The 20380-nt window shown below is 43.1% G+C and overlaps 1 protein-coding gene across 7 annotated transcripts in view; it reads left to right on the top strand.

Annotated features, from left to right (window-relative positions):
* Window positions 1–20380, top strand: part of EFCAB11 (EF-hand calcium binding domain 11) — a 138729-nt gene that overhangs the window by 58386 nt on the left and 59963 nt on the right. The window contains exon 6 of one of the 7 annotated variants that reach the window (XM_079767928.1): window positions 385–747. The exons of the other annotated variants lie outside the window; for them this stretch is intronic. Coding sequence (XP_079624054.1) covers window positions 385–427 — 43 coding nt within the window. The 3' untranslated portion in view covers window positions 428–747. Of the gene's footprint in view, window positions 1–384; window positions 748–20380 lie in introns of those variants that run through there. 7 annotated transcript variants of the gene reach the window in all.

Here is a 20380-nt window from a genome sequence, read left to right as displayed (position 1 = left end):
AATCAAATTTATCTACCACTTGCAAACTCTTCTGTGTAATAAAACGTTCCCACTTTGACTAGTCCCCTGGTAGAGCTGAGCTGATGCTCCATTCTCTCCTTAGAGCTTGTGGACGTTGTTAGCATCGAAAGGCACTCAAGTACTAAGTCACATATATGCTCCTATTGCAGTGGTCGGCAAACTCATTAGTCAACAGAGCCAAATATCAACAGTACAACGACTGAAATTTCTTTTGAGAGCCAAATTTTTTAAACTTCAACTTCTTCTAACACCACTTCTTCAAAATAGACTCGCCCAGGCTGTGGTATTTTGTGGAAGAGCCGCAGTTTGCCGACCACGGTCCTATTGCATATTTTTAAAAATATATGTTTTTATTGATTTCAGAGAGGAAGGGAGAGGGAGAGAGAGGAACATCAACGATGAGTGAATGATTGATCGGCTACCTCCTGCATGCCCCACACTGAGAATCGAGCCTGCTATCCGGGCATGTGCCCTGAAAGGGGAATCGAACCGCCACCTCCATAGGTTGACGCTCAACCACTGAGCCACAGCGGCTAGGCAGGAAATTGCGTCTTGACTTTGCCAATTATTGATAAGAATGGCTTCTTCCAGGGTTCTAGACTTTCACCACTAAAAAAAAAATCCTTAAGGAGCAATCCATGCCATCTCTTATTTTACACATGTGAGAGTAAATGACCCACGCAAGGTCACACACCGAGGCGGGCACAGATTAATTTATGATCCGGGTCTCACCTTGCCACCGTGTACTCTCCATTGCAAGGGACCCTTGGGGACGCTGTGACAGAAGACCCTAGGCTGGGGCTTAAGCAAGAGACGTTCTAGAGGCTGCAGTCCCAGGTCAGGGTGCTGGCAGAGTCAGTGTCTGGTGCGGACCTGGTTCCGGGCTCACAGACCGCCGTCGACTTGGTGTGTCCTCACCTCGGGGTCCCTTTCATAAGGGCACTAAGCAACCCCCAAAGGCTCCACCTCCAGATGCTGTCACATGCTAGGTTTCAATGTATGAATTGGGGGTGGGAGGGACACTCACATTCAGTCTATGGCAGATGGGTTGTAGATAGAACCATAGCTTTGTTCTCTGTCTTTATAACCGTGTAGATTTTTACAGCTAGATATCTTTGAGAGGTTTCATTGCACTTGGCTTTTTGTTGCTGGCAGCTTTTTTGTTTCTTAGCGCTGAAGGAACTACGTATCATACTTCCTTAAGTTAGCTCCATGGGAGTAACGTTCACTGTTTTCCTAACTTATTTTCGACTGGTGTTTACATGCTAGTCTTTCCAATAGGTGGTATAAATAAGTTAAATGTTATGGTAAATTATTCCAAAATGGCATATTAACAGTTTGCATAAATTAAAACGAGGCTGTAATAGTTTGAATCAGATTGGAACAACATGTAAATTTGTAAATGTGTGCAGTTAATTTCTTTTAACAGAATTTTTTTTTTCATGCTTGGCTATCATTTGTTTATTTAAGTCAATGTGTTTAACATTACGATGAGTGCATTTAATCCAAGAATTAAAATATTACCATTAACTCACGTACACCCACTTGCTCCTCCATCTTATCTTCCTGCTTTCCTACCCTAGGAACCACTATCCGGAATTAAGTGATTATTATTTTCCTGCTTTAAAAATACATACATACATACAAACATACAGACACACATACATACATGCCTGTGTATTTCCCTAATTTTAAAACTTGCTTATTTTAAAACTATATAAATGAGTGTCAAATGTATAGTTGTCTTTTGTGACTTATATTTTTCACTCAATATGTTTCTAATATTTATCCTTGTTTTGTATATAACTAGAGTCCCGATGCACGAAATTCATGCAAAAGTAGACCTTCCTTCCCCTGGCTGCTGGCACCAGCTTCCCTTTGGCACCTGGGACCCGGGCTTCCCTCCGGCTGCCGGCAGGCACCGGGGACCCAGGCTTCCCTTGCAGCCCCGGCTTCGTCCGGAAGGACATCCGGTCTAATTAGCATATTATGCTTTTATTATTATAGATTATAATTCACTCATTTTAAATGTGTATAGCATTCCACTGTACAACATTTACCATAGTTTATCTATTCTCCTGTTGACGAGCTTTTAGTTTTTCTCTCCCCAATTCTGGTTGTTTTTGCTGTTGCCAGTAATAGTGTCTGAATGGTCTTGTATCCTCGCTCCCGGTGCCCGTGTGCAAGTGTTTCTCTCAGATACGTACGTAGGAGTAGAATTCCTGCGTTATAATGTATGCGTGTGTTTACTTGGTGCCAAAATAGTATAATGCCAAATGATGTTTCCAGATCGTTAGTATTAATTTACACAAACAACAAATTGGGCAAGCCCGGAATCTCGACGCCTGGCCTCTTCTCCCAAGAAGCCACCAAACCCAAGTTCCAGTGCAGCTATGGACCCCCAACCTCGGGCAAAAGTGGCTTTGGGATGCCAGCTTTTCACCAGCCGCTTTGGGCTTGAGCTACGCCAACAGTATCGCCTGGCCCCGCTGTTTTAGTGTCTTATCCAGCATTCTTGTGTGTGTGTTTCAGTGGGGGAATTGATCTGACAATCCCAAAACAGAAACTCAACCTAAGTTATTAAATACGTTTTTCTCAAACTTTTCTTTCTAAACTCTCTTTTCCAGATATTGATTTATTGAGCGGAACACCGGCTTTGTTAAGCGCTGGAAAAGACTAACCACTCATTTGTAAGAGATGTAGAGAATTCTTAAAATTAGCGATGCGTTTCTAAAGCTCAGGGGCTCCGGCGTTTTAGTTGTGCTGTTTTCTCTGATTGCTGTTGGAAGGCTATGCCCAACTATTCGACCATTCACTGTTCTCCTGAATATCAGTTAGAAGGTGTAAGCTAGTTTGTTGTGTCATAAAGCACTTTACCGGGAAATAGTGATATAATATAATGAACATGCCACTAAATCTCAACCTTTTAATTCCATACATTATCCGTAAGAAGAAGCAATGCAATCAATGTTTTCTCTTTTCATCACGGAATTAAGTCTAAAAATCACTTCTTGAATTTGTCTTCGAGATTTATTAAAGTGCATTTTTACTATATTTACACCTGGGATAAGACAATTAGCTGTGTCTGAGTGTGTGGATGGGTTGCCAAGACCACCACCAGTCTGACGATTCACTGGCAGGACTCGGCATGTAATTGTACTCGCGACGGCAGTTTGTTACCGCGGGAGGGTGTGGAGCCATATCAGCAAAGGGAAAGGCAATGGGGCGCAGTCCCCGGGAACCCAGGTGCAAGCTCCCAGGGGGCCTCTCTCGGTGAAGTCACAGGACATGCTGAATTCCCCCAACAAGTGTGTCAACACGTGTGAAATGTTGCCAGGGGAGCTCATCAGAGACCCAGCACCCAGGGTTTTTATTGTGGGACGATCATGAAGGCAGTTTCTCTGTCTGGCATGAGCCAAAATTCCAGACTCCCAGAAGGAGAGCAGGTGTGCCACATAAACCCTATTGCTGCACAGTCTCAGGCCCAGTGACCCATTCTTACGAGTTAAACTTCCGGAAATCCAGGTTCTCAGATGCCGGCCAAGGGCCATCCTCGTAAGCAGGACAGTCAGGGCTGGTGTGTGAGCTCTCTTCTGCACGTGGAGTTACGGCTGAAATGTTTAAACCACTTGCTATTTGTCAGGCACTGTTCTTCATTTATCTCATCCTCACAGCAACCATTTCATAGGTGAAGACCTGAGACACAGAAAGGTTAAGAAACTTGTCCAAGGCAGCACAGCTAATAAATAGTAAATCAGCATTCAAACTCAGGTTGCAGAATCTGTGATTTATCAAATGCTGTATTGGGGTGTGTGTGTGTGTGTGTGTGTGTGTGTGTGTGTGTGTGTGTGTTACTTGTTTCATTTTATCCATACATTTCCATAAAACTGTGATGAAAATAAATTGTCTTTATACAGCCTTGTCTAATCTTTAATATTTCGTGGCTCTTAATTTTCAAGTTTGGAAACTCATGCTCATTATTGTATACAAACCTTTCCTGGTCGCATATGCTTTTCTCAGCTGTTCCTGAATCTGAGGATCTGAATTGTTCGTTTCCGTTTTTCTACAAGAGGGTCCTCTGGTCTTTGACTACAATGTAGTCCCCCTGTTCCTGCTGTGCCTCCTTCTAGTCTCTTAGAATTGCTATAATAATAAAAGTGTAATATGCTAATTAGACCAGATGCCCTTCTGGATGAGCCGGGGCTGCAAGGATCGAGCCCTTTGCACGAATTTCGTGCATCAGGCCTCTAGTGGTTTATAAACGAAGACACGGCAGCATTTTCTTTCTGTTTTATTTCCTTTCTTATAATTCTCATCAGTGTTAGCCTTATTTAGTATCTTGGACAATGACTTGGGTCTGGGATAGAGATGGGAACTCACAGAGTTGGAAGAGCTTGCCTCTCTATTAGTGTACTCCAGATTCTTTTTTTCTGAAATGAAGAGATCAACTGTTTATTCTATCCATTCCCAAGAAAATACATTATAACTTCAAGAAAAGTTTGAACGTTTACACATGTGCTCAGATATGACACAGATGTTGAAATGCCTTACTCTGATATTCTTTTACTGTTCATAGTCACCTGTTTTGATCCCTGCCTGAACTTGCTCGCTTTATTCCGTAACACCTGTTCTCAAGAATACATTTACAGTCTGTTGTCTTTTTTCAATGGATGGTACATCCGTTAGAAAAAGGTTGATTTTCGCCAGTGTCATTCAACGAATACCTCAAGGAGTCCTTGCTATTTTGTTTTCAGTGTTATTTTAGTTCAGTATAATACCGTCACGCTGTTTTTACTTAAATACCGTATGAGAAGTCCCGCTGTACGACTGAGGTATGATGCTTATTTAGATGTTCATGGATAGGAAAGAAGTTATTTTTAACTTTTTAGAAAGAATTGTCAAACTTTTAAACTACTGCCCGATGACAAATGTGCCTGCATTTCTATAGGCTTAGAAAGCTTACGTCTCTTTCTTTCATTATGAGGACCCGAGCTTCTAGCTGTTTGAGGCATTTGCTTCTTTCTATTCTGGGTCTTTGCATTTGTGGTTCCCTGTTTAAACATTGCATCATCCGAGAGGCCTTTCCTATCCAAAGTGACTTCATCTTGAACTCCCTCCCCCAGCAGTAAATCTCTACCGCCCTGCTCTCTGCCATTCGTGGCACTTACCGGTCTCAGAGATGGTCTTTCATCTCCTTTGCTTATTGTCTGTTTCTCACACGTGACTCTAGAGCTCACCAGAGCAGGAATGCTGTCTGTTCTGTTTTGATTACCTCTGGGTGTTCAGGTCAGCACAAAGCACGTGGCCATTTAGTTCTGGTTGAATGAATGAATGAATGAATTTATTAAAGACTGTCAGAAAAATAAGTTATTTAGGTTAGATACGGTATTTGATTTTTACCGATTTAAACACATCAGATTTTCTTTGGGTTTCTTCAAGGGGGTATCTCATTGAAAAAATAATTCTACTTTTTTTTTTTTTAATCCAGTTGCCTGTGGATGGGCTTAAATATTTAAGTTGTTTTAAGTTTTCCATACCTTTCTGTTGGTGCGTATGTGCAAGAATTCCTCCAGGGCAGTGCTTTACAGTCTTTTTCGCCTTATTTGCCCCCATATAGGCACAACAAGGTTATTTATAAAGCACAATTAGGTAAACAGACAAGTTTCTGTTGGCTGAAAGCAAATTGCCTGCCTTGCCCTAGAGACTTTGGGGCTCAGCATCTTGCCACACCTGTAAACCCTCCGTGGCCGAGTTTTGGGAAGTGTTCCAGGCAGCGGTCTTCGTATTTCCCTAAAAAGATCCTTAGAAACTATGTACTTCCTCGTGCATTTTTAGTTCGATAGCTGATGGTTGCCTCGCATATCATTTCCAGTGTATTGTAAATATTGGCATTTAAAAATAAAACTGTTATACCACTCTTAAATGTATCCAGTGGAATCTAAATACCATAGTGATTTGGTACTCTTCATTTTTCTTTCAAAAAATGTGTGAACAAGCGTTGAAAGTGATGTGAACACAATCTTCTTTAACAATTTGAAATTTTATTCTAATGTAGTATTTTCTCATCTTTCTGGCTTTCACTGGCGGTATTTTAAAATTAGGTTTATTAAATTACTAGAGGCTCGGTGCATGACATTCGTGCACTGGGGGGGGGGGGGTTCTCAGCCCAAGCCTGCACCCTCTTGCAGTCCAGGACCCCTCCGGGGATTTCTGCTTGCCGCAGAAGCGCGAGAGGTGCTTGCCAGCTGTGAGCCCGTCTTCGGGCTGAGCAGAGCGCCCCCTGTGCAAGCACACTGACCACCAGGGAGCAGCTCCTGTGTTGAGCATCTGCCCCCTAGTGGTTAGTGCGCATCATAGCGACCAGTAATTCCGCTGTTCAGTCGATTTGCATATTAGTCTTTTACTATATAGGATAATTTACATATTGTAGAATTCTCCATTGATAGGTGTACAGCTATATGAGTTTGACAAGTGTACATCGTGTAAACCAGCACCACAATCAACATATAAAATATTTCTATCCCTTTTGATTCCCTCTCTCTACTCCAGTCTCTGGCACTACGGATTTCATTTCTGCCCCTATCTTATTGCCTTTTCCAGAATGTCACGTTAATGGAATCACACAGTTTGTAATCTTTAGTATCTGGTTTCGTTCACTTTACATAATGTTTGAAATTCATCTGTGTCGTTGCACGTATCAATTAAAAGGTTAGTTCCTTTTAATTGCTGAGTTGTATTCCATTGTATGGATGGACTATAGTTTGTTTATCCATTCACCACTTGATGGACATTCGGATTTTTTTCAAGTTTGGGACAATTATGAATAATGCTGCTATAAACATTTGTGTTCAGGTTTGTTTTGTTTATTTTTTATGTTTTTTTTAATTAAATTTATTAGTGTGACATTGGTCAACATGAATGTATAGGTTTCAGGTGTGGTTTCTCTGTCAGAAGATCTGTATATTGCGCCCTGTGCCCACCACCCAAAGTCAAAGCTTCTCCTGTCACCATATATTGGGACCCTCTTCTCCCCTCACCCACTTTGTTCAGGTTTTCATTTGGATATTTGTCTTCATTTCTTTTGGGTTAATAAGTGCGATTTCTGGGTCACATGGTAGGTGTATGTTTTAATTTTATAGGAAACCGGTGAACTTTTTTTTTTCAAGTGGCTGTACCATTTTGCATTCTCATACGCAAAATAGAAGACTGCTGTTCATTGTTGTTGACACTTGGCATTGTGAACATTTTTGTTTTGTTTTTGTTTTTAGCCATTTCTCATAGGTGTGTATTGGTATCTCATTGTGCTTATAATTGGTGTTGCCCTAATAACTGACTTAAATCGTTATTTATTGTCCTTGTTTGCCATCCATATCTCTTGTAATGAAATGTATATTCAAATCTTTGGCCCATATATGTGTATATATAATTACTGCATTGCAAGAGTTTTATATATTCCAGGTACAGTCCAGTCTGTAATCTTTGTTTTTATTTCCTTAACATTTTCTTTTTTAGAGACAGAAGTTTTTTATTTTGATGAAGTTCAGCTTATTTTTTTTTTTAATGATTCATGTCTTTTTATCTTATTTTAGAAATCTTTGCCTAACGCCAGTGTGGTGGTGAATTTTCTACGTGAACTTAGCTAGGCCGTGGTATCTGATTTTTTATCAAACTCCAGTCTAGATGTTGCTGTGGAGATATTTTTAAAATGTGACTCACATTTAAATCAGTAGACTTTGAGTAAATCAGTTTACTTCCATAATGTGGGTGGGCCTCACCTAATCTGTTAAAGGCCATAAGACTGAGGCCCGTGAGAAAGAAGAAATTTTGCCTCTAGACCACCTTTGAACTTGAGAGACTGCAACATCAGTTCTTCCTGGACTGTGTTATTTTGCATTGGTCTCCTTGTCTACCCTTGAGCCAATACCACCCCCTCTTAATTATATGATTTTATAATAAGTCTTGATATCTAGTAGAGCAAGTCCTAGAGCTTTGTGATTCTTCAGAATTTTCTTGACTTTTCTTAACTGATTGCATTTTCTTATAAATTTTCAACTTTACACTTTCAACCGCTATGTTCTACTGCCCTGTGAGTAATATTAGTTTTCATTTTAATGAAATAGCCAAGATTGCCGGGCCAACTAACTCTAAAGTCTGTATTCTTATTTTTTAATCCTCAGCCAAGGATATGTTTTCCATTGATTTTTAAAGAGAGTAGAAGGGAGGGAGGAGAGGGAGGAGGAGGAGGAGGAGGAGGAGGAGGAGGAGGAAGAGAGAGAGAGAGAGAGAGAGAGAGAGAGAGAGAGAGAGAGAGAGAGAGAGAAACATCTACATGAGAGAGACACATGGATTGGTTGCCTCTCATTTGAGCCCTGACCAGGGCCGGGGATTGACCTGCAACTTGATGGGGAATTGAACCCGAGACCCTTCCATCTGCAGGCCGACGCTCTAACCACTGAGAAAACTGGCCCGGGCTAAAGTCTGTATTCTTCACTAAACTACCTGCCTCTCAGTAAGCCATAGAGTTTATAGCTAGACAGAGCTGACACATTTCAGTCACTTGTTTTCTTTTAAGTAATTAACATTTATTTCCCCCATTTTATTATTTAGTTTCCATTGATACTTTTCAATTTATTATAAGCCACATTCAAAAGAAACGAAAAATGAAAGCAAATTCTCAGTTTAGGATCAACTTGAAATATGGTAAGAATCTTTTGAGTGTGAGATCCATTAATTTGACCCCTTCACCTGGCTATGCAGTCCAGTGTTCAGGAGAAAGGAGTCATGCAATAAATATTATGAAAGCTATACTTGCAAAATTTAGAATAAATGAAAACTAAGAGTTATTAATAGGCCAGATGTGAGAGGAGGATATGCTAATACTAACACGCACTTCTGCTTACACCTGTCTGACATTTCTGATAGAACAGCTTTGTTCCAGAGAGTTTATTATATACAATGACTTTTGCTTAAAATCCCTGTTTTGTAATAGGGGAAGAATCATCACTTTTTTTTTTCTTTTTATAATTAGAAAAAAGAAGACTGTATAAGGTTATGGCCAGAATAGCAGATAATCTTAAATAATAAGCCAGTCCACACTCTACTTAGAAATCATTGTCTACGAGAGTGCTGAGAGGAACAAGAGCCGTGAGCCCAGCAGTGCAGATTAGCCTTGGAATTTTGTTTGGCGAAAGTAAAGCATGCGCATTGTGTTCTTCAAGAATGTTTACTCAGACATGTATATAAGAGAAAATGATGGTATATGTTTGTAAGTAATTGAGGTATTTGTTTTTTGTTTTGTTGCTTTTTGTGTGTTGTGTGTGTAGGGAATTTATTATTTTTTTTGGGGGGGGCATCTTACCATAGCTAAATAAATGCTTATAGCTCATTGAAAAATAGAGCAAGTTTAAGTTGAGTACATGGTAGGGTTTTATAGGATTATCCCACAGTTAATATTACAATCACTAAAGCAAACACGTGAGATGAGGAAGAGAGCAGTAACAGGTGTTATGGTACAGAAAGAAACCAGGTTGGGGACCCGCGGAGGACGTGGTAAAAGGAAAATAAGAGGAAGTGACCTAAATTTCGTAGAAGAGGTGTCTTTACAAATGAAAGATGTAAGACAAAGAGAGTAGATGAAAAAGGAAAGTAGTTATATGTTATGCGTCTGTCCACCGGAAGTTAACAAAAACAATGGAGAGTAGAAAAAAATGTGGCTAAACATTGAACACAATAGCTATTGAGTAATGATCAAAGGAGAGGAAGATGGGGGAGGTATTTTGGCAAAAAGAATGGTCAAAAGAAAGCAGAAGGTACAGTTTAGGTCAATTCAAATGAGGTAAAGGAGTAGAAGACAATAATCCCAGGCAGACAGTGTTTGAGGTGATAATGTATATCCTAATGTTATGCATATCACTTAACAGCAGGCAATTTGTTTAAAAAAAAAAAAAGAATGAAAAAGGATGTACAAAAAGCAATTAAAGGAAGAAAGGGACATGTCTTGTAAATTTGTAAATAATCGACACAAGGTGAAAATGAGAAAAGCCAAGATGAAATGTGAAATTAGACCTCAAAGAAGCTTAAGATAAATATTCACATTTGTTAATTGTCTCTTAGGTCAATTTAAAAAAGCAGTTCGACACTGAATTGCAATAACCATTATAAAACTGCCCAAAGTAGGCATATTGATTGCTGGCAAAAATGTACTTTGTAATAGTCTATGTAAAGTACTGAAAATGGATCTAGATATTCATGTTTTCATATTTTTTTAAATACATTTTTATTGATTTCAGAGAGGAAGGGAGAGGGAGAGAAAGAGAGAAACATCAATGATGAGAGAGAATCACTGATGGGTTGCCTCCTGCACGCCCCTACTGGGGATCGAGCCCGGAACCCAGGCATGTGCCTTTGACCAGAATTGAACCTGCGATCCTTCAGTCCACAGGCCACGGCTCTAGCCACTGAGCTAAAGTGGCTAGGGCCCTGTTTTCATATTTAAGAAGACGTATGTTAATTCAGTATGATGAAAACAAATCTGTGAAAGTGTTTATTTTTAAAATATGATTTAGGAAGGCATTTGGCAATGATTTCCACCTTTCATTTTCTTATTTTGGATATGGATTGTTGCTTTGTACATACTTAATACCTCACTTAAAAATATTTGGGCAGTAGGTAGCATCCAACCTGTTTGTAAAGTTCAAAAGCACCTTTATGTAAATAATAAATAGCATCTAAAGGCCAGTAGACACATTTAAAAATAAGCAAATAAATCGATTCATCTCATACTCAGCAGTTAAAATAGAATGCATTTCTAATGTATGAATTTAGATTTGACCTTGTAAACACTGAAGGCAGTAGAAACCCCAAATACCACAGTTATCACAGCGTTCATCTGGTAAAAGATTTCAGTCTTAAATGTTTTTCGGAACCATCTTTCAGTAAGTCCCAACTTCAAGCTAGAATTTGTCTTCTGTCTTTTGAAATAGCAGAGTCCCCAAGGCATACCCTCCCCCGGCCCCGTGTCGTAAGGGATTGGCATTCCTCAGTGTTGGAATGAAAGCACAAACTTAATTGTAAACATAGAAATAATTGAACACACAAAAAATGATAATAATCAGGCTCTTTTTATTGAGTTGTGGGACCTGGATGTCATCAGTCATGATAGAGCATAACTGTTTTTTGTATTTTTTCCAGTTGGAGTTCTTGCAGGTCAGTGTTTTGAGAGGGTAAATTACATGCACAGCGGGCTCTCCTGGGAGTTACTCGGAGTTGTAATATATGAAGGGGTACTTTTGAGCCACTCTGTGGAGAGAGAGAGCACTTAGAGCTTGTGTGTTACAGGAGTGATGTCCACACTATACCCTCCTCAGTAGCCCTAGAGTCTGCCCATCGCTAAATGTGAGTACTGTTAGTTGAAGCAGCAGGTCAAACAAAGCCAGTGCCACCGCCTTTTCTAGGGTAGAATCCCATAGCATTAAGTCTGAGACACCATTGATTCCAGGGCCCCATGTATATGGTGCCACCAATGAGAGAAAATATTCTGCCCGTTCCACTGTGAAGATACTAATGACTATAAGACGCTTCCCAATTTTAGGGACTTTAAAATGTGGGAAAGGTATCCTGAGAGGCAATGGATTAAGATCATGTGCGCCATAAGCCCTAACAAACATGTCATAGCTATGGTGTTCTGAATTGTTTTCAAATTCCGTATATTAAATGCTATCCTCATTCAGTTTCCTTTCTTCTGCCTTTTAAAACCCTCCTTGGCCTCATTGTCTTAGTTTCCTGGCTGTAAACTTGACATTGCTCAGAAATAGATTTGGTCTTCTCCCCAGAGAGTTGCTCTCTGACCGTCTCAGTTATCCGTCCCTCCCTGACCCGTCCTAGTCTCATGAGAGGGTACAGACATCAGGGGTGGACACTCACTGGGCTCATTCTTGCCTCCTGAGCAGGACCCGGCATGAGGGCATGCAGCCCTGGCTCTGGGGCCTTCCCCTCTACCCAGCCATGGTAGGGCTTTCACTCGGTATTGCTCTGGCTCCTCGGTGCCTGCATCGTGTGGGGACTCTAGGTAACAACACTGGCGTACCTTGCAGCCTGGTAGGAGAGTAAATGTGTAGAAAGCGACTAGAATTCACCTAACTTTAGCCATGGCAGACAGCTCTGTCAGGTGATAAAGTTCCTCCCATCTCCTTCTTGATTCACTGATCCCCTCTTTCCCCGACCCAGCTTACCCCTTCATAGTATCCCATGAATCTATATCATCTACCTCACATGGCCGAGAAGCCTGTGAGGAGCTGTCCGCAATGGGCTACCTGCCCCCATGAGCACTACCTGCACCCCTGAGCATGCTTTGAACAGGAATCTGCTCTAATCCAAATCTTAATAGGCCCCTCCCCATGGCCACAGGAACAACTCATTGTAAGGATGATGTTTGATAAACACTTAGAGGGATAATAAGTCCAAGAGGCCCAGTGCCCTCTGACCTTAGGATATGACCACTGAGCCCCATCTGCTTACACCACCACCACCACCACCACCACCACCATCACTACCACCCATCAGAATCATAGAGCCCTCTCTGGACCCTGCATCACCTCTGGCTCCAACTCAGCCAGGCTTCTTGCAAGAATAAACACATGCTTGCTGTTTTTATTTCACCCCACCCTCTTCACATCTCAACGCAGCATCACATGGCTTTCACCTCTGACAGCTCTACTGAATCATTTTGCCAAGTTCACCAATGATCTGCCAATTGTCCGATTCAGTGGACACTCTTCAGTCTCGGACCTCTGTCCCGCATTCATCCCTGATGACCACTCCCTCCGTGGAACACCCTTTTCCACTGGTGCCTGTGAGGGTACTGGTTCTGGGGTCTGGTCCCACCCATAGCAGCCATTCCCGCCCACCTCCTTCAGTGGCTGGCCTTTGGCTGCACGCCCCCTCCCCCCCTAATATTCTCCTCTTTACCAACATACCTTCTCTGGGAGGTTTCATTCACAGCCCCCACTTCCATGTGGAGGACTCCCCAGTGCCATGCCTTTATCTAGGTCCTGTTTTCTGAATTTTGGACCCATGCCTTCATTTCCTACTGGTTCTCTCTCTCTGGATGTCTCCATTGACCCCTCAAACTCCACATGTTGTAAATGTCTAATATCATCTTCTACCTTGACTTGCTAGTCTTTCTCTTTTCTTATATGACATTTCTGGCTTCACAATATCATCATCTACCCAGTCAGCCCCATCCCAGAATCCTCTAGATCCACTTCGTTCTTGACTGCTTCTAGCCCACAGATCTTGTCTATTCTACCAGCCAAGCCTGTCTCCGGTTTCTTCTCCTCACCCTCCTTGGCCCGTGCTGCATTAGTTTGCCGTAACAAATACAGAGTGGGCGGCTTAAGCCACAGAAATGGATTTTCTCAGAATTCTGGGGGATAGAAGTCGGAGAGCAAGGTGTCAGCAGGGTTGTTTTTTGGAGGCCTCTGTCCTCGGCGTGCAGATGGCATCTTTCTCTGGGTCTTCTGAGGGTCTTCTGTCTGTGTCCTCATTTGTGGTTCTTGTAAGGACGCCTCATAACCTCATTTTAACTTAATTAATTCTATAAAGACCCTGATTCCAAATAGAGTCACATTCTGAGGTATAAGGGGTTAGGACCTCAGCATATGAATTTTAGGGCAGCAGCAGTTCAGCTATTGATACGTGCCCTCATCATCTCCTTCTCGCTAATAGTGTGCTCACCTAATTTGCTGTCCTACCTCCAGTGTCATCTCCATTCTAACATGTCCTCCTTACCACTGTCTGAGAGATTATTCTGATTTTAGATGCGAGCTCACTACTCTCCTGCTTAAACTCTTCAATGGCTCCCACTTACACTGAGTGGCCAGATTATTATGATCTTTGAACGCATAATAACCTGGCCACTCAGTGTGTGTGTGTGTGTGTGTGTGTGTGTGTGTGTGTGTGTGTGTGTGTATTAGAGGCCCGGTGCATGAATTCGTGCATGGGTGGGGTCTGGCCAGTCTGGCCAGGGGGAGGAGACATGGGCAGTTGGCCGGCCTGCCTGCTGGTCGAACTCCTGGTCGAGGGGACAATTTGCATATTAGCCTTTTATTATATAGGATATATACTGAATGATTATTATGCGTTCAGAGATCATAATAATCTGGCCACTCGGTGTGCACTGAGCATAATGTCCACGTTCCTTCAGGGGGCTCTTTCTGACCCAGTAGCTTCAGCACCTTCCTACCCAAATGTTTTCCAACCCTTTGGACATGTTTGAAGTTCCCTAGAGGTTGTAGACCTGCACCTCTGTGCCTTTGCATGTGCAGCGTTTTGCATCTGGAATTTTCTTAACTCGACTCCCTTTGTCTCGCCAACTCTAAGTCATGTGAGACTCAGCAGAGGTAGCACATTCTGCAGGAAGTCTCACCTCAGAGTGACCAGGAGGAAATATGGCAAACAGCCGTAGGACCCTCTGAGGGGAATTGATAACATATGAGCAAGCATCTCTTTCATATGGATGCAATAAAAGAGAAGGCGTTAAATGTAAAGTGTGCTAGTTGTCATGGACTTTGCTCATTCTGCGGAGTCCCTGAAGCTTTCTTAAAGGACAGATGATACAGTTTACATCTTTCTCTCATCATTTACTTAGCCATCAGCTCAGGATGCAGCTCATCATATTTAATCACATCCTAACGCCTTTCTAAATTGGGAGCCCAGTCCAAAGCCCTCACTCTGAGCAGTCTGTTCCTTAGCCCTGGACACACGGTAACAGTGCAGTTTTTCTTCAGTACAAATTGCAAGAAATGCAGCACAAATTGTGAGATGCCGGTACATTAGCAGTGGCATGGAAAATCTGATGGGGTCGGGGGAACAGGTGTAAATTGCAGGATAATAGAAAGGGGAGGTCAGCCCGTTGGTAATGCAAGGAATATGGCAGACTTAAAGGAAAGGGCCAAATTGCAGGGTGATATAAGGAAGAGGTCAGTGCATTAGTAACATGGGAAAACTGACAATTTGGGAGGAAAGGGTGCAAATTGTAGGATAATGTAAAGCAGGGGCTTAGCAGTAAGGATGAGCTTCCATTATATCAAGAAGGCTTGCTAGCCATGCAGACCCCGGCTAGAACTTCCAGCATTTTTATGGTTCTGTGTCACAGCAGATCTTTATGTCTCTTAGAATTATTAATTAAATTCCAAACGAATATTAGAGTGCAAAACTGTTTTTGTCTAATAGAGGAATCCGAAAGATTCTCTCCAAGCTTCTGAATGCCTGAACCTAGAAACCATGTTTGTCAGCCCTAATAAACACATACCTTTTTGGGGAACCCTTTGCTACACACAGACATGCATCCCTCCACGAGGCTTTGTAAATAGGAATGTCATTTCTGGGCTCAAGATAGAATTTAAAAGCAATCATACAATAAAAAAAAATTAACAAGAACTTTAAAGGATAGCAGGTGATGGGAGACTGTGAGGACTCGCCGGACCTCTCTTGTTTCTGCACATCTTGGGAGTGAGGCGCTGACTGCCCTTGTTCCCGAATATCTTTCCAAGGACGTTTGTGTGGTGAACAGCCTTGGAAGACAGAGTTAGGGTCTCCCTCTAGAACAGGGGTGGGGAACTTTTTTTTCTGCCAAGGGCCATTTGGATATTTTTGACATTTGTGGGCCATCCAAAATTATCCACTTAAAAATTAGCCTGCTCCATGTGGTCAAATATTGAATGAACTCACCCCTAATGCCTTGGCAGGGCCGCACCAAATGATTTTGCGGGCCTTATAGGGCCCACAGGCCGGATGTTCCCCACCCTTGCTCTAGAACAAGAAGCAGGCATGCTTACTAATGGTTTAGGAAGATTCCTCTCCTGTAACACACCCTCTATATGTGCAGGCATCTACCAGGGCGTGTCTGCATCCCACATAGAATTGGGGCGGCGGGGGGGGCAGGGGGGGAGACTGAAAAAAATGTGCCGATCCTCATGCTGCTTGCTATGCCCTGAGCAGTGAAGTCCTTTGTCTATGATCCAGTCATCCTGGGTCGAGGAGGCTGAATTCTCAGATCCGTCTCATCAATGAGGATGGGTTGCCGACTGTGACATGGTTTCCTGGAAGAAGGATGAGGAAACCATGGTCCCTACGAGGACTGGAAGGAAGTCCGTGGAAATTAGTAGTGAATGTGCTGACCAAATTATATGGTCAATCAGGCAGTAAGGGTCCTCTGCTTTGTTAGTTGTTAATGAAGGGGAATTGGGGAGGTGGTGGCTGTAGATGCACAGACAGCAGCCCAGACAGTGTTGGGGCTGTTGCAACTCTCCTCCAGGCAAGAGTGTCCGCTCCGTTGTAACCACTAACACAAAGATGCCTTTTGGGTGAGCAGAAGGTTCTCACCCCATTTCCGACAGCAGCTACAAAGGCAGACACTGTCCTGAGTGAGAAGGAAGGTAATCGGTGACTGCTACGAGTGGGGTCAGGGCCGGCACATGACACTTGTTAAGGAAGAATGTCAGCCGCTGAGCCCAACCCCTCCTACACCCTGTAGTACAAACTTTAGACCCATTTGGAAATAAGGCCTCAAATTGTTTAGCCAAATTAAACAATATGCATTTAAAAGTCCATATTTAGAAAAACAATTATTTTGAAAAGCAAGGGAAGGATAAATGCAAAATTGAGGAGAGTGATTACTTCTGAAGGCAAGGCACAGGGCTGAGATCAGGAAGGGAGCACACAGCTAGCTACAATAATATTGGTCATTTTCTGCTTCCTACGTTGGGGGTGGGTTCACAAGTTTTGGTTTTATTATCCTGCTTCGTAATGCAGCTATCGTCACATGTATTCATTCTTTGGTATGTAATAAATTTTTACGACCCGCTTTGGGAAATTTAGTTTATAGTTAGAACTATTGGGTTGCTATGAATTACACAACATCTGTTAGGTTCCTATGTGGATTTTGGTAGAGTGGAGGATAATGTCTTCCCTTAAGAACCCTCAGGATCCAACAGGAAAATGGTATATCTACACACCTTCCCGGGAGAAATACTGGGGGGGTGGGGGAGAGGTTGAGTGATTGACCTTTCTTAGTAGGTATGAATTTTTGTTACAATTTAATTGTTCTCATATTTGCCTAAGTTAAGATGAATTAAAATTATTTTAGCTTGTTCTCCTAGGCCCGTGGTCGGCAAACTGTGGCTCGCGAGCCACATGCAGCTCTTTTGCCCCTTGAGTGTGGCTCTTCCACAAAATACCACGGCCTGGGTGAGTCTATTTTGAAAAAGTGGCGTTAGAAGAAGCTTACGTTTAAAAAATTTGGCTCTCAAAAGAAATTTCAATCGTTGTACTGTTGCTATTTGGCTCTGTTGACTAATAAGTTTGCCAACCACTGGTCTAGGCAGAATGCAAACTCGGTTCTGCGGATTCTAAAACTCCTGCTTTTAACAAAGTCAGAACCTTGTTTAATCCATTCTGATAACATCACATGAGCATATAGATTTTTTTTTTATCCCAAGGAAGTGAGAATTCCACACCGTTGTAGCCATCAGAAGTTATGTAGCAGGACAAGTGGGCCCAGCTCTGTGACCTCCAGGAGGGTGACTGCAGTGGGGGTGTTCTAAGATCACGTGACCCCTCTTTTTAATGACTTTCATGCCTTTTCTTCTCACCAAAATGGTATCGTTGGTATCCGGGGAGTTCATATGTTTTATAAACTGGATTTAACGTTCTAAAGTGGGAGGAGGAGGAGGAGGAGGGAACAAGCACATTAGAGATATTCTTATTTCGCTGAACGCGGTTACGTTTCTTTAACCTGCTGGAACGCGACGTGCGTGCACACATCTGTGTCTGTAAGAAAGGAAGCGGGTTTGAATGGCGTTTCAGTCCCTGGCATTCCAGTTAATGGCATGGATGTCACTTTCCTCCTGACTTATAATTGGTCCCTGTGAGGGAAGTCAATTACTTAATGGGAAATGTGCTTCAAAGGCAGAGTCGGAAGTGTCTTTATCCTTAGTTGGCAAATATATCTTTATTCAGCTACAGAAAAAATAAACAAACAAAAAATACTTTAATCTGACTCACCGAGCACTCAAAACAAGGACGTGCAGCATAACGATAGCAGGAGGGGGCCCGCCCCGGGAGGCACCTCCTGATGGCAGCCTTGTTGGGGACAAGCCCTCGGGCTCCGGAAACCAGAGAAAGCGAGGAGAGAAGCCTCGCTCCGTGCTTTCAGGAAAGCCTCTCACAGGAGGCAGTTCCCTGCGGAACTCTGTGGAGGACTTTCATCTCGACACGTTCTTACCCAGGCCTCATTTTGGTGGGGCTTGGTACAAAATCAAAATACCTTTCTTCAGAGTAGGAATATTGTCTAAGTGTCATGAGCTCTTCCCGAAGACCACACAGCCCCATATGCATTAATAGTTGAAACAGAATGCCTGCTTGGAATTGCAGGCCACCCCCGCCTGTAGACTGCACGAAGGCCTCAGACAGTGATAAAAAGGAAGCCTTTATTTTCGTTGAGTGCTGGGGCTCACCCCAGGGGCCAGTTGTTTTGATTCCGTGATCAGACGGCTCATAGCTTTAAACAGGTGTTTGTTGCACAGTTGTTACGGCCTTCGTTCAGAGTTTTTCTCTTTGAAAGAATCAGTGAAAGTATAGCTGCTAGCAGACAGGGCACTGGTTTGCTGAGTTTGGGAAAGTTGAATCTGGAACCTGGACTGTAATGACTGGACAGTGCAATCAAATGATGCTTATTTTTCCAGGCCTCTCCTCCCTAGTGGGGTTGACTCATGCCAATGCCTATGGGTCCTGTGGGTGTTAAAATACAGAAAGGAAAGGAGGGGGGCCTTTCCCCTGCCTTAGACTCTAGGCTCCCCCTTTCTTCAGTGCTGTCCTCTCTCACAGGTTCCCATGTCCGTGGATCACTCTGCTCCCAAATCACCAGCCTCTTCTCCCGGGCCCCCACCCCATCTCCAGTCCATCAGAGCTCTCGTTTTCTCAGCCGAGCTGGTCTCAGGGGGGTGTTCGTGGGCAGGCATTTTGATTTCACTAATTCATACTACAGTGTACATAACCGATAGACCCCTAACCCTCCCGGAGGCATTTGTATTAAAAGAAAATACTTTTATGAAGTGCTTATTAAATCAAACAAGTATAGAGTATTCAGAGCATAGCACACAGTGAAATAAGAGTTAAAGGCCGAGCGAGGGAAGTTAGGTTGGGGCAGGAGGAGACAGAATAGCCCCATGTGGAGTTTGTTCCCCAGGGAGAGCGCCCCCCCCCCCCCCCCCCCCCCGAGCCAGTCCTGCTTTTCATCATTCCTTCCTTGTGCTGAACTCCTTCGTCCTAGAAAAGGCCAAATGCTGACATGGTGAGGCAGCAGTCGAAGCTCCCCGGTGGAGGTGAGGTTTAGCGAGGGGCTGGGGAGGACCAGGGTGTCTGCTGAGGACGTCACTGACCCGTTGTAGGTGTGAGTTTTGCACAAGCCGGCTAGAAGGCGTGGGCCCTGGAGACAGAGGTATCACACTAAATAGAGAGCAGAAGTCACGAGATCCTTCAGCAGATTCAGGCCCCGTAAACGTGATGAGCAAATAGCCCTGAACCTGCCCTTGTACTTAGGGACAGACAAGTCAGGAAAGAAGACTTGGGTAAACGGTTTACGCTAAAACTAGATCGTCACAAATCTCCACCTGCTGTGTTCGAAAAGCAAAGGATGAGATGGGGTTCGCTGGCATCTCTGAGGGAGGGACACTTTCAGCCAACCCTAACCCACCTAACCCACCCCCCAGCCATGGGTGTGGGAGGGATCCTTCCCTCCCAAACCAGGGGGCTCCTGGATGCTGGCACTGGGAGCAGGATTTAGTGGCTTCTCGGGAAGCACCCAACAATGCTGGCAGCATAGGGGCATTTGTATGTTAAGTCTGCGTCTACTTGTAGAATGTAGAACCGAAGGGAAAGGAGTGGACAGTGGGACCATCTAAGAGTCCCTGAAACTTGTGCTCCCCACACCAGCCTCCCCCCACCCCCACACCCAGACAAGTCACTTACCTGCTGGTTTGGCTCTGATGGCCCCGTGATTTTTGTCTCTGACACGCCTGTACCTACCTGTGGCATTTGAACCAGAGAGTCTGTGAAGTTTAAATAGGCTAAGTGTGTGGGTATGGTGGGTGGAATTTTAAAAAGGCATAGATCCTATTTGTTTAAGACAGTTATGCATTATTTAAAATTATTTGTCATTTTAAAACTTTTAAATAGTATTCCTCATTGGATTTATTAGAATTACTTTATCAACTGGAGTTTGGCAGGAGGGGGAAGGAGATGAAAAGAAAGGTTATTGGTTAATGAAATGTTTGATGATCTTTTGTTCTCTGTAGTAAAG

The sequence above is a fragment of the Cnephaeus nilssonii genome (assembly GCF_951640355.1).
Source record: "Cnephaeus nilssonii genome assembly, chromosome: 4".
NCBI lineage: Eukaryota > Metazoa > Chordata > Mammalia > Chiroptera > Vespertilionidae > Cnephaeus > Cnephaeus nilssonii.
Note: the sequence above shows the minus strand (reverse complement) of the source record. Positions and strands in the feature narration are given on the sequence as shown.